Here is a 16,024-nt window from a genome sequence, read left to right as displayed (position 1 = left end):
CGGGTTTGGGGGCACAGGGGTGTGGGGGTGCAGGCGGTGCCGGGTTTGGGGGCACAGGGGTGTGGGGGTGCAGGCGGTGCCGGGTTTGGGGGCACAGACGGGCAGGCGCTGCCGTGTGCCCGCCCGTGCTGGGCGCGCGGTGCCGGTGCCAGCCCCGGGGCCGGGCTGGTGGCACTGGGCTGGTGGCACCGGTGTCCTGCTGCTCCCCAGGCCGTGCGGGCGCTGATGCGGCGCCAGCCCCTGCGAGCCTGGCCCCGCACGGAGCCGGTGTGGGCTCGGTACCAGTCCCAGCCGGTGCCGGTGCCGGTGCCAGGCAGCGCGGGTCCCTGGCAGTCCCGGTGCTGATCCCGGTGCCAGTGCGGGTTCCCGGCAGTCCCGGTGCCCGTCCCGTTCGGTGCCGTCCCGGTCCCGTTCAGCGCCGGTGCCGAGCGGGTCCCGCCCCCGGCCGAGCGCCGCCCCCCGCCCGCCCGCCCGGGGCTCTCGGGGCTCTCCGGTACCGGGGCCGGTGCGCAGCGCGATGGTCCCGGCGGGGCCGCCCCGCTCCTGCCTCCTGCTGACGGCCGCGCTGCTGCCGCTGCTGCCGGTACCGGCACCGGGGGCGGCCCCGGGCCCCCCCGCGCTCTCCGACGCCGAGATCGAGGAGTTTCTGCGGGGCTTCCTCGGACCCGGGGACGGCGGGGACCGGGACGGGGACGGTACTGAGCTGGGCTTTGGCACCGACCTCAGCACCGGCACCGGCACCGGCACGGGTGAGCGCTGGGCACCGGGATCCCCCGGGAGCGGGGCTGCGGGACGGGGGCTCCCCCGGCCCGGCCCCGCCGCGCTCACCCCGCCTCGGCGGCCGCTCCCCCTCCCGTCCCCGCAGGCGCTCCGGGGCCGCTGCCGGAGCCTGAGAAACCCAGGAAGGGGAAGAAGGAAAAGCCCCCCAAGAAGCCCAAGGAGAGACCCCGGGGCCCCAAGAAGGACAAGGTCAAGGACAAGGACCGGGGCAAGAACAAACCCCCCAAGAAACCCAAGGAGAAGCCGCCCAAAGGCTCTGAAAACCCACCAAAAGGCTCAGAAAAAAACCCAAAAGGCTCTGAAAAGGCCCCAAAAGGCTCCAAAAAGCCCAAGGAGAAGCCACCCAAGGCCACCAAACCCTCTGGCAAGAAGCCACCAGTGCCACCAAGTCCCCCCACTATTCAAGAGCCCTCCCAGGGCAAGGAGGATGAAGAGACACCCGAGTTCCTGGAGCCTTCTCACAAGGAGGAGGAGGAGGAGGATGGAGGTGTCCGCGGTGAGTTTTGGGGGCACCCATCTTGCCCCTCGTGGGGCTGGAGTGGGAGCTCTCAGCAGAGCTGCACCCCACATCCTGGCAGCACCTTACAGCCGGCTGGGCTCTGTCCCCCCCTTTCCTCCCGTGGGATTTTCTCCCTGCTGTGGGGCTGGGGGGGCCAGGACAGGGCCTGGGGAGGCCGTGCCACCCCCTCGCTCTGTCCCTGTCCCCAGGAGAGCTGGAGGAGCCCCCAGATGAGCGCTGGGGGCTGGGCCGGGAGGACTGGAACCCTGAGCCCCAGCCAGGTGAGTGCCCAGTGCCAGGGCCACCACCCCCCCCTGTCCTGGGGACACTCCTCTGCAGGCCAGGGCCACTGCTCTGCACCCTGGGGCTCTCTCCTTGTGTTGGGACGCCCTCCCTGTCCCCAAATGTCACCTTCCTGCACCCCAGTGTCCCGTCCCAGCTCCCCAGGGCCATGCTCCTGTAACACGGGCCACCTCCTTGTTCCCACCTGCCACCTTCCTGCACCCCTGTGTCACCTTCCTTTGTGCCCCATCTCCCTGCACCCAGTGCCATCCCCTTGCATGCTGGGGCCACCTCCCTCCTCCCTGGTGTCCCTTCCCTGCCCTGGACCCATTCCCTGCTCCCAAGTGTCACCCCCTGTGTGCCCCAGGGCCACCACCCTCACCTCAGGGCTCCTTCCCGTTCTCAAGTGCCACCTCCCTGCTGTCCCCTGCCTCACCCCTGTGTCCCTTCTCTGCAGAGGAGCCGGAGCCCCCGACCCTGGACTACAACGAGCAGCTGGAGCGGGAGGACTACGAGGACTGTACGGAGCTGGGCTGAGCCTGGGGGCACTGGGGGCACTGGGCACGTCCCCCTGCCCCTCAGCACACAGCCAGTGCCACCCTCTGTGTCCCCAGTCGAGTTCATCCGGAGGCAGCAGAAGCCCCCGAAGCCCCCGGGCAGGAGGAGACCTGAGCGGGTGTGGCCCCAGCCCGAGGAGACACGTACGTGGGAGGGTGGGGACACGGGGGCTGGCACCCTCAGGGTGACAATGGGGACAGTCCCCAGCCTTGGCAACCCAGGGGAGCAACACTTTGGGGCAGCCTGGAGCTGGGGTGGACATGGGGACAGTGTAAGGGCTGCGGGGACCCTCTAGGGGTCTGGGGATCTCTTGGTGGCACAGGGGCCCTGTGGGGACATAGAGGGATCCTGTAGGGACACACAGGACCCTGCAGGGACATGGGGACCCTGTGGGGGCATGGGGACCCTGCAGGGACGTGGAGGTCCCATTGGAGCATGGGGAGCTCTTGGTGGGGAGCACTCGTGGGGATCTCCTGGGGGCATGGGCATCCCAGTGGGATACAGAGGGGTCTGGTGGGGACATGGGGACCCGAAAGGGAAGTGTGGGTGCCCGAGGGGTGTGCTGACCCCAAAGGGACCCCAGAGGGGACAGAGGGTGCCCTTTAGGGACATGGGGACCTTCACTGCATCCCCATCTCCAGCACAGCCCCTTCCCCCCAAGCAGGGCCCGAGGAGCCCCCACCACAGCCCCCCCTGCAGCCCCCACCACAGCCCCCCCCGCAGCCCCCCCTGCCCGGCCCGGTGACCGAGGGTGACTACGGCGAGGGCTTCGAGCCCCCGGACTACGACGACTGTGAGTGATGAACGGGGAGGGACGGGGAGCCCCAGCACCCCAAACATCCCCATCCCTGTCCCCCATCTCCAGAACCTGCCCAGCCCCCCCTGTGCCCCCCAGGGTCCTACGGGCTGCCACCCCCCACCAAGCCCCACGAGCACCCGGACAAAGAGGACAGGATGGAGACGGACGAGGAGAAAATCAGAGCCTGTGAGAGGGGTGGGCAGGGCCTGGCAGGGGGGACACGTGTGCCCCAGGGTCGATGGCAGAGCCACAGGGAGGGTGGCATGTGCCCGGGCTGGCGTCCATCCCCATGGTGGGTGGCACATCACCAGGGGGGGTCACGTGTCCCGTGGTCAGTGACACGTCCCTGGGATAGGTGACACATCTGCATGGTGAGTGTCACCTCCCTGGAGAGGATGTCACATTGCCAGGGTGGATGTCATGTTTCAGGGATGGGGGCACATCCCACAGGAGTGGGTGGCATGTCCCAGTGACATGTCTGCATGGTGAGGGAGGTGTCATGTTCCTGGGGTGGGTGTCACACCCCCTAGCATCAGTGGCACGTTCCTGGGGTGGGTGGCATGTTCCTGGGACTGGTGTCACCTCCCCAACAGCGAAGCCCAAGAAAGAGGAAGAGGAGGAGGAGGAGCGCTGGGTGGAGGAGAAGGGCCAGGACCGCAAAGGTGGGTGCCAGCCCCCATTCCTGTCCCCTCACACCTGTCCCCGTCCCTGCCCCCTCACTGTGCCTTCTCCTTTGCCAGGAAAACCAAAAAAAACAGGAGGAAAGAAGTGGGATCCAGATGAGGAGGAATGGGCCCCTCCAGCAGAGAAGAAAAGTGAGTGTCCCCATTCCTGGGGTGACAGGGACACCCTGATGGGGGGGAAGCTCATCACCCCTTTCTGTCCCCAGGGTGTCCCCCGATCGGGCTGGAGTCCCACCGCATCGAGGACGACCAGATCCTGGCCTCCTCCATGCTGCGCCACGGGCTGGGAGCCCAGCGCGGCCGCCTCAACATGCAGGTGAGGGTCACCCCCTGCCCCACGGTGACACCCCTGCCCACGCCCCACGGGTCGTGGTGACACCCCCTGCCCACACCCCCTCCCTGCTCCCCAGGCGGGCACCAACGAGGAGGATTTCTTCGATGGCGCCTGGTGCGCCGAGGACGACAGCCGCGCGCACTGGCTCGAGGTGGACACGCGCCGCGTCACCCTGTTCACCGGGGTCATCACCCAGGGCCGCGACTCCCAGATCCAGTACGGGCACCTGGGGCTGCAGCCGGGGACCTGGCAGGGGCTGCAGCCTGGGGACCCCCGTCCCAACCTGTCCCTGTCCTCCCACAGCGATGACTTTGTCACCAGCTTCTACGTGGGCTTCAGCAACGACAGCCAGCACTGGGTGATGTACAGCAACGGCTACGAGGAGATGGTGGGGGCTGTTCTGGGCGGGTGACGGGGCAGCCACGGGGAGGGAGCCTCTGGGGTACATCTCTCCCTCCTGGGCAGATGTTTTATGGCAATGTGGACAAGGACACGCCGGTGCTGAGCGAGTTCCCCGAGCCAGTGGTGGCCCGCTACATCCGCATCTACCCCCAGCGCTGGAACGGGAGCCTCTGCCTGCGCCTTGAGGTCCTGGGGTGTCCCCTCTCTGGTAACAGTCACCCCAAAGCAGCCTGGGGACCACGGGGGTGGGACCTCTGCAGCCATCCCCCACTGCTCTGTCCCTGTCCCCTCCACAGCTGTCAGCAGCTACTACACCCAGCAGAATGAGGTGACCTCCACGGACAACCTGGACTTCCGACACCACTCCTACAAGGACATGAGGCAGGTGGGCATTGCTGGGGGGCAGATATGGCGAGGGCTAGGATCCTTTGTAGGGGATGGGACACCCTTGGTTGTGGGATCCTTCATGGTGGTGGGATCCTCCATGAGGAGTGGGCACCTCTGTGGTGGTGGGCACATCTTTGGGGCATGGCATTCTCTGTGGTTGTGGGCACTTCCATGGTGGTGGGCATCTTCATAGGGTGGGACCCTCCATGGGCATGGGATCATCTGCAGCTCTGGGCTCGTCCCCCAAGAACTGCCCCCTGTCTCCCCACCCTACAGCTGATGAAGGTGGTGAATGAGGAGTGTCCCACCATCACCCGCATCTACAACATTGGCAAGAGCTCACGGGGGCTGAAGATCTACGCCATGGAGGTCTCCGACAACCCGGGCGAGCATGAGACGGGTGAGGCAGGTGTGAGGGACCGGGGCCCCCAGCCACAGTGCCGGGTGTTTGCTGACCCTGCTGGGCCCCCTCCAGGTGAGCCCGAGTTCCGCTACACGGCGGGGCTGCACGGGAACGAGGCGCTGGGCCGGGAGCTGCTGCTGCTGCTGATGCAGTTCCTGTGCAAGGAGTACCAGGACGGGAATCCCCGCGTGCGGGGCCTGGTCAGCGACACCCGCATCCACCTGGTCCCCTCCCTCAACCCCGACGGCTACGAGCTGGCCCACGAGGCGGTGAGGGGCCACGGGGCAGTGAGATGGGACAGCAGAGCAGGGGAGGGTGTGGGGTGGGCCGTGGGGCAGTGGGAGGGGATGGCAAAGCAGTAGGATGCAGCCCCCCCTCACAGCTCACCAGCGCCCTGGGCTGGCTGCAGGGCTCCAAGCTGGGCACCTCAGATGTGTCAGGGTAGGGGATGGGACCTGGAGCAGTGGGATGGGACGTGGGTGGTGGGACACAGCCCCCCCTGGACTCACCAGTGTACTGGGCTGCCTGCAGGGCTCTGAACTGGGCAACTGGGCACTGGGCCACTGGACAGAGGAAGGCTTTGACCTCTTTGAGAACTTCCCTGACCTGGCCTCGGCGCTGTGGGCAGCCGAGGAGAGGCGGCTGGTGCCCCACCAGTTCCCCAACCACCACATCCCTATCCCGGAGCACTACCTGTCCGAGGATGCGGCGGTGAGTGCGGCCCAGGGCACGGGGCCGGGGACAGAGTGGCAGGGGGTGACACCTCATGCCCTGTGCCCGCCTCACAGGTGGCAGTGGAGACACGGGCTGTCATGGCGTGGATGGACAAGAACCCCTTTGTGCTGGGAGCCAACCTGCAGGGTGGGGAGAAGCTGGTGTCCTTCCCCTTCGACACGGCCCGGCCCAGCCCCCCGACGCCGGCGGCTGCCCCTCACCTGCTGGACTATGAGGACGAGCGCCCTGAGCTGCAGGAGACCCCCGACCACGCCGTGTTCCGCTGGCTCGCCATCTCCTACGCCTCGGCACACCTGAGCATGGCCGAGACCTTCCGCGGGGGCTGCCACGCGCAGGACGTCACCGACGCCATGGGCATCGTGCAGGGTGCCAAGTGGCGCCCCCGGGCTGGCAGTGAGTTGGGGCCAGGGGCCTGGCTGCCCCACAACCCGGCCACTGGCAGGTGAGCGAGGGGCTGGGTGGGCGTGTCTGTGCTCTTGCAGGTATGAATGACTTCAGCTACCTGCACACCAACTGCCTGGAGCTCTCCATTTACCTGGGCTGTGACAAGTTTCCCCCACGAGAGTGAGCTGCAGCAGGAGTGGGAGAACAACAAGGAGTCTCTGCTCACCTTCATGGAGCAGGTGTGTAGTGGGACACGACCACAGCTGCCCCACCTGTCCCACACAGTTCCACTCATCCCTCTTCCTCACCCAGATCCACCGGGGAATCAAGGGTGTGGTGACAGACCAGCAGGGAGAGCCCATCGCCAACGCCACCATTGTGGTGGGGGGCATCAACCACAACGTCAGGACAGGTAGGTAGAGTGAGGTGCTGGCAGGGGGCTGGCAGCACTGTGCCACCCCCACCCCACCTGCTGCCCCCCAAATCCGCAGCCAGCGGCGGGGACTACTGGCGCATCCTGAACCCGGGCGAGTACCGCGTGTCGGCGCGGGCCGAGGGCTACAACCCCAGCGTCAAGACCTGCCACGTCCTCTACGACATCGGGGCCACCCAGTGCAACTTCGTCCTGTCCCGCTCCAACTGGAAGCGCATCCGGGAGATCATGGCCATGAACGGGAACCGGCCGATCCGCCGCGTGGTGCCGGGCCGGCCCATGACACCCCGCGAGCGGCTGCGCCTGCGGCTGCGCCTGCGGCACCGCATGCGGCTGCGGGAGCAGCTGCGGCTGCGGCGCCTCAACGCCACCACCACTGGCGGCCCCACGGCCCCGCCGCCCAGCACGGCCCTGCCCTTCCCCTTCAGCAGCACGGCCTACACGCCCTGGAGCCAGGAGCCACCCACTGCCGGCACCTGGGAGATGGACACGGAGACAGAGGTGGTCACCGAGCTGGTGACAGAGACGGAGGGCTGGGAGTTGCACACGGGCACGGCGCAGCCGCTCACCACGGCCGAAACCTACACCGTGAACTTTGGGGACTAGGGACACGTGACCCCTCACTGCTTCAAGCCACGGTCGGACGCTTTGGCATCCGCTTCCAACACCTTCCCTGAGCCCAGGCAGCTGTTCCAGGTGGGCTCCAGCCCCTCATCTTGCTGCTTCCAAGGACTGCAGGCATTGTCACCAACAGATGGGTGCTGTCAGGGACATGCTACCCCATCCCTCAGAGCCAGGCAGGGCCAGCCCACTGTCTGTGTCCCAGCGGGGTGGCAGGGGTGGTACTGCTCTCCTGGGCAGGGCCCATGGAGGCGGGCACAGCCTTCCTCCCCTCCATACAGTTTTTGTTACACAAATAAATCAAGTTATATTGGTATGAACATCTGGTCCCTCCAGTGCTTCCCCAGCTCTGTCACCCTCCCAGAGGACAGAGAGCGAGAGTGGGTGCCAGGACCCCTCGAGGGGTGGGAGCTTGTGCAGTCTGTGCCCTCCCTGTGGTCAATGTCCAACTTCCATGTCCCCGTCCTCACCGTCAGCCCCGAAGCTGGAGAAGGTGACGGGCTGGCAGCTGAGGTCGCGCAGGTTGACGAGGCAGGCAGTCTGCGTGGCACTGAAGTCTGGCACCGTCACCAGCAGCACCCGCTGCCCCTCCTTCCCTGCAAACACAGGTGGGTGTCAGGCAGAGGAGCCCCCCGGCAGCCTCAGGAGGGTCTGGGGGTGCGGTGAGACCCACCTTGGAGCAGCTTGGACTGGAAGCGGGGCGCGTTGCCACAGAAGTAGATGTGAGGGCACTCGGTGAGGATAAACGGGTCAGATTTGTAGAACGGGTAACAGCCTGGGGAAGATGGGAATTAAGGGAGGAGCCCCTGGCAAAGCCCCCCCATTCAACAACCCCCCAACCCTCACCATACCCAGGGTGTCTGGGGCTGTGGGGCTGATGTGTCCTGCCAGCAGTGTCCACTCCAGGATCTCCAGGTAGTCGTCCATGCTGCTGTACTTGAAGATATCACTGATGTTCTGTCCTGAGGTCCCTAAAAACCTACATTATGGAGGAAAGAAGGGGAGCCTTAGATGCTGGACGCGTGGGATGTGTCCCTCGGTCCCACGGCAGCCAGCAGAGCTGGCGGGTTTGCTGACCTGACGCCGTCCAGGCTGGCCTGGTAGGGGTTGGTGACGAGGCGCAGCGTGGCGTAGGCGCTGGCCAGGGGCAGCATGCAGCGGTGCAGGGGCTGCTGCGGCAGCGTGTAGTTGGTGGGGTCAAACTCGCCGGGCATCACGTCCACGGGCACCGAGGTCTGTGGGTAGAGTGGGATCAAACCTCCCTCCAAGGGGGCTCAGGGCAAAGCCCTGCTGGCACTGCTGTTCCTTTTCCCCAGGACACCCTGCCCAGCTTCGCCGAGGATCCCAGGAGAAGCATTTGGAGCTGCCTCCCCATATGGGGTGCTCATAGGGAAGCTGGGTGCTGGGGAAGGAGGTTTTGCCACCTCAGACTGCTACTCCGCCTCAAGAACAAGGCTCCCTCCCCCAGAGGAACCCGACTTCCTGGCCAACCCTGAGCACTCACACAGAGCTGCAGCAGGATCTCGTCCAGCATCTTCACAGCTTCCACGCTTGCAGCCTGTGTCTTCTTGGTCAAGTACTTGGCCTGGGTAAGTAGGAAGACAGTGAGGGACAGCCCTGAACCCCTCTGCCCCCTCCCCACACCCTCCCAGTGCCTCAGGCAAGGAAGCAGCCCCCTCCTCGCTGTACCTTGTTGATGGTGTCTCGGCTCTGGGTGTTCTGGCTCAGCAGATTCCCGGCCAGAATGACACGGGTGATGTGGGCAGCGCAACTCTGCTCGCCCTCTGCACCCAGCTGCCCTGTCACCACATCCACCAGCAGCTGAGTGCTCAGCAGGGCCTCCCCACTCATGCTGCCCAGCCCCAGCCCCGAGGCCAGCAGCACGAACCTGCACGGATGGAGAGGCTCAGGCAGTGTGCCATGCTCCCGAACTCAGGGGCTTCAGAGAGCCAGGGCAGGGGGCCCAGACCCCCTGGCAGCCCCCCTGGCAGAAGGGGCTCAGGGACGCAGCAGGGACACAGTGCCAGCCCCAGTCCTGCTGCTGCTGCCTCACCGGTCGGAGCTGGGCCCGCTCCAGGGCAGCGGGGGCGGCAGGTCGGCGAGGCAGTGATCCTCCACCAGGAACCTGCCATCCTCCTGCTCGCAGCCATACACAGCCACGATGGTCCCTGCAGCACAGCAGGCACTCAGCCCCAGCCAGCCCCTGCAGGGCAGCTGCCACCAGAGCCAGCGCTGTCCCTTACCTGTCACCAGCCTCTGCACATCAATGGCTCCTTCCAGCTTGATCCGCTGCAGCTCGTCCTCCAGCATCAGCTCGTCAGAGGGCTGGATGTACTTGGGCAGGGGTGGCTGAGGCACCAGGTTGTGCTGCAAGGGCACGGGGACAGCTCTGATGGTCTCAGCAAGGACCAGGAGCCCCCAGGGACCCTTCCCAACCCCAGCCTCCCATCACCAGTACAGCCAACACCCCAGCTGGGGGCCCTGGCAGCTGGAACCCCCTGGGTGGGCTGGTTTCACTCAAGAGCAAGAGTGGTGGCAAGTGGGTGGGGGATGGACAGATGGACAAGGGGTGGGTTTAGACTGGATATGGGGAAGGAATGTGAGTGTGGTGAGGCCCTGGCACAGGCTGCCCAGAGCAGCTGTAGCTGCCCCTGAATCCTTGGAAGTGTCCAAGGCCAGGCTAGATGGGGCTTGGAGCAACCTGGGCTAGTGGAAGGTGTCCACACATGCTGGCACCAAGAGGTGACACCAAGGTGGCATCCAGGGCCAGGCCATCCTGCTCAAATCTCTGCCAGTTCCCTGGCTAGAAGGAGCACAGGGAAGCCATGGTGAGCTCTCAGGTGTGCTGGCACAACTCCCTGAGCTGTGTGGAGGAGGGGGCGAGCCCATTACCTCCTCGCTGATCTCCTGCAGGATGGAGGGCTGGAGCTGCATGGCCTTGAAGAGCGTCCCCACCACACAGCACTTCTCTCCCTCCTGCAGCTCCGAGAGCCTCCGCAGGGCAATGTCATTCCCTGTGGAGACACGGGGGTCAGTGGCCCGGGGGGGCAGCAGGCAGGGGCAGGGCTGGCGGGAGCAGCTGAAGGGCCCTGGTGCTGGGGAATGTTGGGAGCCTCCTGCCTCTCCTCGAGGCACGGCGCCCAGCAGACATGTGTGGGCCAGATGGGGCCAAGGAGCATTCCAGAGCCTGCAAGCCTGCAGGCATTTCCTCTGCTGGGGGGAGAGCTGGGTCACGATGCCGTGTTCAGCTCCCACTAACAGCTCTGCCTGGGAAGGGCCCAGGATGCACCCTGGCCATGGGGGCTGCTGCTCCTGCCTTCCACCCAGGGGATGACCCAAACAGGAGATCACTCAGCACCCCAAACTTGGCCTCTGCCAGGGCCAGATCCTCTGCCCCACATCCCTGCTGGAATTCAGGATCCCCCTCACTTCCAGAGAAGGTCCTGGCATGCTGACAGGTCCCTGGGCTTTAGGCAGGGATCCACAGGGGATGTAGGCTATGAGAGGAGCAAAAAATCTCCCTCACCACAAGGTGAGCCCAAAACTGGGGACGCAGAGGTGCTCCAGCCCCATCCAGTGCATGTCCTCCCGTCCAGGATGTGGCTGTGGCACTGTCGTTCCCTGTTTAAACCAGCCTGTGAAGTCCAGCCTGAGCCTGAGGCCCTGGAGAAGAGCAAGGAACCTGCTCCTGGTCTCCTCTCCCAAAGCAACACTGCCTGCACCAGCTCCTCATCCATTCTGGGTGACATTTCTCCCCCCCAAAATCCCACTTTGCTCATCATGTGCTGCTGAACGTGACTCTTGTCCCAGGGAGAGCACCCCACTGCCATCCCTGGCACCCCACACTGGAAACATGGATTCCCGAGCCCAGGAATGCAAACACTCTGAGTCAGAACAAAAACAATCCCGTTGAAGTTTCTTATTTTTGGCTCAAACTCCCCAAAATGTGTGTTTGGGGGGAGGGGGCTGTGCTCTCCAGATTTTTGCCTGCAGGCGCTTCCTGCTGGGAGACAAACCCCAGAATCTGGTCCCATCCCAGGACTCCAGGAGGTGGAGCTTTACAAACCACTGGGTCCTGTCACACTTGGCAAAGTCCAGGGTGGCCAACCAAGGAGTGACATCCGCAGTGGGACCAGCACTGGCTTTGCTTCCACACAGCCCACCGGGCTGGGGAGAGCACAGGAGCAGGCGTCTGGCCCAAAAGCTCCCACTGAAGGGGGTTTTGCCCATAGAAGGGCAAAGCTGAAGGAAATTTGATCTCAGGCCGTGCCCAGGCTGGGGAGGGGGGGCAGAGCCCCAGCAGTGTTGCTTCATCCCGCGGATGGAAACTCTGAGCGAGGGTCCCACCCGCAGAACCACAACCCCCCAGGACAGGAAACAGCCCCCCCAGCACAACCAGCATCTCTCACCCCCCCTGCACCCCACTTCCTGGCTTGGGCCCCCCAGCCCCACCCTGACAAACCTCACAACTCCTGCTCCCTAAATCGTGTCGGGGGGGATGTGACAATCGGGAGGGATGTGACAATCGTGGTCTCCCTGCCCTGGGGCAGTGTTTTCCGGAGCAGTATCTTCCCCTGGGCAGTGCCTTTCCCCGGGGCAGTGTTTCTCCCTGGGGCAGTATTTCCCCAGTGCAGTGCCTTTCCCCTGGGCAGTGTTTCCCCCTGGGGCAGTGTTTCTCCCGGGGCAGTGCTCTTCTCAGTGTTCTCCCCTCTTCCCCTGGCAGTGTTTCACCTGGGGCAGTGCTTGCCCTTTTCCCCTGGGCAGTATTTCCCCCAGGCAGTGTTTTTCTCAGTGTTTCCCTTTTCCCCGGGGCAGTGCGTTCCCCGCTCACCCCAGCGGCCGCGGGCGCGCCGCTCCAGGCGGGGCCGCATGCCGGCCAGGCGCACGGCGTAGACGTGGGCGTACTGCCGGGAGAAGCTGCGCTCGCCCAGCCGGAAGGGCTGCGACAGGTCCGAGTAGCCCTCCACCGCCACCCGGGGGAAGGTGGGGGGCTCGCCCGAGGGGGGGGCCAGCAGCCCCTGCGCCGTGGGGGCCGCCTGCTCCGAAAACATCCTCGGGGATCCAACCACGGGTCTGGAAAGCAAGCCGGGGAATGAGGATCTGGGTCCCGCCTGGCCATCGCTGTCACCCCAAGGCAAAACAGTCCCCCCGAAAATGATCCTTCCACCCCCAAAATACAAACCGCGTCCGGGTCTGACCCTCCCTGTGCACGCTGCACCCCTTCCTCCCACCCAGGGCATCCCCACACTCATCCTGGTGCCCGCACCATCGTCTCCTCCGATCCCCCCCAGAGCAGGACACCTGAAGCCCCCACAAAGTACACGGGCTCCCCGAGGGACCCAGCCCCTGCACAGCCCCCTGGCCGTGCCCAGCGCCCCCCCATCAAACACAGAGCCTCCGGCACGATCGCCCTCCCCGCGGCACCGGGAGCCCCCAGGACACAGCAGCCCCCCAGACCCGCAGGCTGCAGACCTCACAGGATCCCCCCGCCGGGTCTCCCCCGCTCCCAAACGGGCACAGCCGCCTGGCCGCGGCCCGGGGCTCCCGCAGGTCCGTACCGGGGAGGGGTGGTCGGAGGCCGGTCCCGGGTCAGGGGTCGGTCCGTCCCGGGTCAGGGGTCGGAGGCCGAGGGTCGCCGCCAGTACCGGGGCCCGCCATGGGGGCGGGGCCGCGGCGGGAAAAGGCGCGAAGGCCGCACTCACGGAAGCGGTGCGCCGCGCGGGGAAGTGACGTCAGAGCCGCCGCGAGAACCGCCGTGGACCGGGGCCGGCGCGAGACCCCGCTGGGGGCGGGGGGGGGGGGGGAGGAACGACACAACATGGCGGGGACCGGGACAGCGGCACGGAGCCGGGCCCCTCGAGACCCATGGGGTGAAGGGCACACCGTGACCGACCCCAGAGGAGACACCGAGCCCTGGCGCTCCCCGGAGCCCGGAGGGGTCCCGGGAGGAGCCGGGACAGACCCCCCGGTAGGCCCTCGGGGGCCCGGCCGGTTCCTGAGGGGCGAGGCTGGGGGTGCTGAGCTCTCCGTGTCCCCCCCGAACCCCTTCGCGCGGGGGTGGAGTTGTGAGGCAGGAAGGGCCCTGGGAAGCAGCCGTGTTGGGTTTTAAGGGGTTTTGGGGTTTCGGTCCCCCACCCCCACAGCCCGCGGCCCCGCTATAAAAGGTGTCAGGATGCAGGCAGCCACCCACGGCCAGTCAGTCACCTGCTGTCACGGCACAGCGGGCTCACCATGGCGGCCACCCTCCTCCTGCTGCTGCTGGGAGGTAACGGGACCCTCCTGCCTCCCCGGGGGGACAGGACACCGGGGGACAACGGGGACGGCAGCTTGTGTGACTGAGCTCAAGGGGCTGGGGTCTGTGTGGGGAGCTGTGTGTGGTGGGGCTGGGGTCTGTGTGGGGAGCTGTGTGTGGTGGGGATGGGGTCTGTGTGGGACAGGCACTCAGGGGTGTGGGAAAGAGAACAAGGCGACAGGCAGGAAGGGTGGTGGGGATGGGGCTGAGTACCTGGGGCTGGTCGCTTAGGGGTCTGGGCACCTCCAGGACCCCTGGGGACCTCGGTGATGGGCACCCAACCTGCAGCCACTCTCACTGTCCTGTCCCCGTGCAGCAGCACAGGCCACGGCCTCCCCGCCCTGCCAGGGTGACCCCAGCTCCTGGTGCTGGGACACGGCCATGGCCACGCGCTGCGGCTGGGAGCAGCAGTGCCAGCACCTCCAGGACAGCCTGGCCCTGGTGAGCACCCCAACCCCGAGCACTGCCAGGGCCACCTGGGGGTCCAGGCAGCCCTGAGGGTCTTTGTGTCCCCACAGGGGAATGCAACTGATGGGGACAGCGTTGCTGATGGGGACATGGTGGCACCGGGCAGGGGGATCAAGTGCAGCCTGTGCACCAAGGTCCTGAAGAAGATGCAGGCGCTGGCAGGTGACAACCCCGACGAGGTGAGGGGTGATGGGGGCCTGGGGGGCCGGGCCGGGGGGCCTCTCCCTGTGTCCCCCTGACCTGTGGTGGCTTTGGCAGTCGGCGGTGGAGGCAGCTCTGCAGAAGGGCTGCCGGGTGCTGGGCCGGTCCGTGGGCAGGCGGTGCCAGCAGCTGGTGAGCAAGTACCGGGAGCAGATCACCGAAGGGCTGCAGAACGGGGACATGCCCCGGGACATCTGCACTGCCATGGGCATCTGCCGCTCCTGAGCACAGGGTCAGTGCCCACCTGCATCCTGATCCTGCATCCCCATGCCATACCCCATGTCCCACACCCTGTGTCCTGCACCCCACATCCTGATCCTGTACCCTGCATCCTGAACCCTATGTCCTGCCTCCCGTACCCCTCCTCTGCGTCCCGCACTTTGCACCCCACATCCCTCACCCCACACCAGCCGGAGGGGTGGGAGTGTTCTTGGGGTTTCTGAACCTTCCCTGCTGCACTCTGTAGGGTGACGGTGAGCCAGGCCACCCCCTAGGGCATTGTGGAGCAGGGGGAGGGCTGGAGGAGCTGCTTCCACTGGCCCCTGACTCCCCTGCTCCTTCCTTTCTCCACAGGCACGGCCCCCAGTGCCCCCAAACCGGACACCCCCACAGCCCCGATGCCCCCACAGCCCAGCCATCCCCCTCCCCCACAATAAAGTCCCTCCTCTGGCTCCAGGGTCTCGTTTGTCTGCCCTGGGGGTACATGGTGACAAGGGTGTATGGCACCAGGCACGGGCAGGGGACAGCCTGGCCCTGGCCTGCCCCCAGCAGGGCCAAGGTAACACCAGATGTGCCAGCGGGAGGGTGGGGATGTGTCCTGTGTGGGTTGGGGTAAGCGGTTCCCTTCACACACCTGGGTGGTCCTGGCTGTCACTGTCCCCTCCCCATGCACCCCATGCCTGGCACTGCATCTGTCCCTGGCACTGTCACTTGTCACCGGTGCTGCCATGGGCTTGGGATCGTCCTCACTGTTCCAGCTGAGCACAGGGCATCCCTGCTTCAGTCCCAGCCAATCAGAGCACAGGGAATTCCACACTCCCTTTTTTTTTTTTTTTTTTTTTTTTTTCCCTTTAATTCCAGCCAATTGGAGTGCAGGGAATCTCTTATGTTTGCCCCCAGCCAATCAGAACAGAGAGATTGCAGTTCTCTGAGGGCTGCCACCAATCAGAGCTCCAGGATGTCTTGTGTGAGCCAATCAGAATGCAGGGAATCCTGCAGGCTGAGGGCTGCAGCCATGCAGAGCAGAGGGATCCCCGTCCCCACCTGCAATGGGGATCCCTGGGGATCTCAGTGCCACCCCTGGGGCCCTCAGGAGCAGCACCACTGGGTGGCTTTGTCCCTTGGGGTGACACGGACACCGCCTGTGTCCCCGGCCCCTGCACGTGCACCCCCCAGCCATGGGGTGACCCTGCACTTTGTGAGGACACCAAGATCCCTCAGCAGTCCCAGCCCCACACCCTGTGCTGATCCAGGTGGTCCTGAATGCCCAAGAGCTGCCCCAGCACCCTGCGATGTCCCTAGATCCCAGGTGTCCCCGTGTCCCAGGGCCCCCCAGACCCCGGCAGTGGCCCCAAATATCACAGATGTAACCCCAGACCATCAGGATGGCCTGTACCTTCGGGCTGACTGCAACACCCTGAGTGGGCCCCAAACTTCCAACACCCTGTGGTGTCCCAGGAGGACCCCTCCACCTGGGGTGCTCCAGACCCTCAGAATGGCACAAAACCCTGGGTAGCTTCCAGAGCCTTCAGAGAACCAACCAC

At 65.7% G+C, this 16,024-nt stretch overlaps 3 protein-coding genes across 5 annotated transcripts; 2 read left to right on the top strand and 1 right to left on the bottom strand.

Moving 5' to 3' along the window:
* Window positions 1–478: 478 nt before the first annotated feature.
* AEBP1 (AE binding protein 1) lies at window positions 479–7,620 on the top strand. The gene is given in 22 exon segments (XM_050983093.1): window positions 479–749; window positions 866–1,276; window positions 1,489–1,560; window positions 2,019–2,081; window positions 2,176–2,262; window positions 2,784–2,912; window positions 3,015–3,104; window positions 3,512–3,580; window positions 3,659–3,733; window positions 3,808–3,917; window positions 4,012–4,151; window positions 4,239–4,323; window positions 4,401–4,545; window positions 4,634–4,722; window positions 5,001–5,124; window positions 5,200–5,396; window positions 5,659–5,838; window positions 5,916–6,255; window positions 6,345–6,412; window positions 6,414–6,485; window positions 6,559–6,658; window positions 6,738–7,620. Coding segments are annotated over 22 exon segments (3,426 nt in total). The 5' UTR covers window positions 479–517; the 3' UTR covers window positions 7,286–7,620.
* On the bottom strand, window positions 7,577–12,991 carry POLD2 (DNA polymerase delta 2, accessory subunit). Of its 2 annotated transcripts, XM_030230442.2 has the most exons (11): window positions 12,859–12,991; window positions 12,132–12,373; window positions 10,193–10,314; window positions 9,544–9,667; window positions 9,354–9,468; window positions 8,990–9,188; window positions 8,805–8,885; window positions 8,378–8,535; window positions 8,152–8,279; window positions 7,974–8,075; window positions 7,577–7,896 (listed from the first exon to the last, which is right to left on the bottom strand). In XM_030230442.2, the coding sequence occupies exons 2-11, from the start codon at window positions 12,349–12,351 to the stop codon at window positions 7,739–7,741; spliced, it is 1,407 nt and encodes a 468-aa protein (XP_030086302.2). In that variant the 5' UTR covers window positions 12,352–12,373; window positions 12,859–12,991; the 3' UTR covers window positions 7,577–7,738. The 2 variants fall into 2 exon arrangements, with proteins under 2 accessions (XP_030086302.2, XP_050839068.1); XM_050983111.1 differs by lacking the exons at window positions 12,132–12,373; window positions 12,859–12,991 and adding an exon at window positions 10,827–11,334.
* Window positions 12,992–13,432: 441 nt separating this feature from the next.
* On the top strand, window positions 13,433–14,932 carry LOC103822668 (saposin-C-like). 2 transcript variants are annotated; one of them, XM_018922641.3, is made up of 5 exons: window positions 13,433–13,565; window positions 13,909–14,033; window positions 14,111–14,239; window positions 14,319–14,493; window positions 14,835–14,932. In XM_018922641.3, the coding sequence occupies exons 1-4, from the start codon at window positions 13,532–13,534 to the stop codon at window positions 14,484–14,486; spliced, it is 456 nt and encodes a 151-aa protein (XP_018778186.1). In that variant the 5' UTR covers window positions 13,433–13,531; the 3' UTR covers window positions 14,487–14,493; window positions 14,835–14,932. The 2 variants fall into 2 exon arrangements, with proteins under 2 accessions (XP_018778186.1, XP_009095908.2); XM_009097660.4 differs by having other exon boundaries at window positions 13,477–13,565; window positions 13,912–14,033.
* The last annotated feature ends 1,092 nt before the right edge of the window (window positions 14,933–16,024 follow it).

Source organism: Serinus canaria, chromosome 22, assembly GCF_022539315.1.
Source record: "Serinus canaria isolate serCan28SL12 chromosome 22, serCan2020, whole genome shotgun sequence".
NCBI lineage: Eukaryota > Metazoa > Chordata > Aves > Passeriformes > Fringillidae > Serinus > Serinus canaria.
The sequence above is the reverse complement of the archived record's forward strand: the minus strand, read 5'-3'. Positions and strand labels throughout refer to the sequence as shown.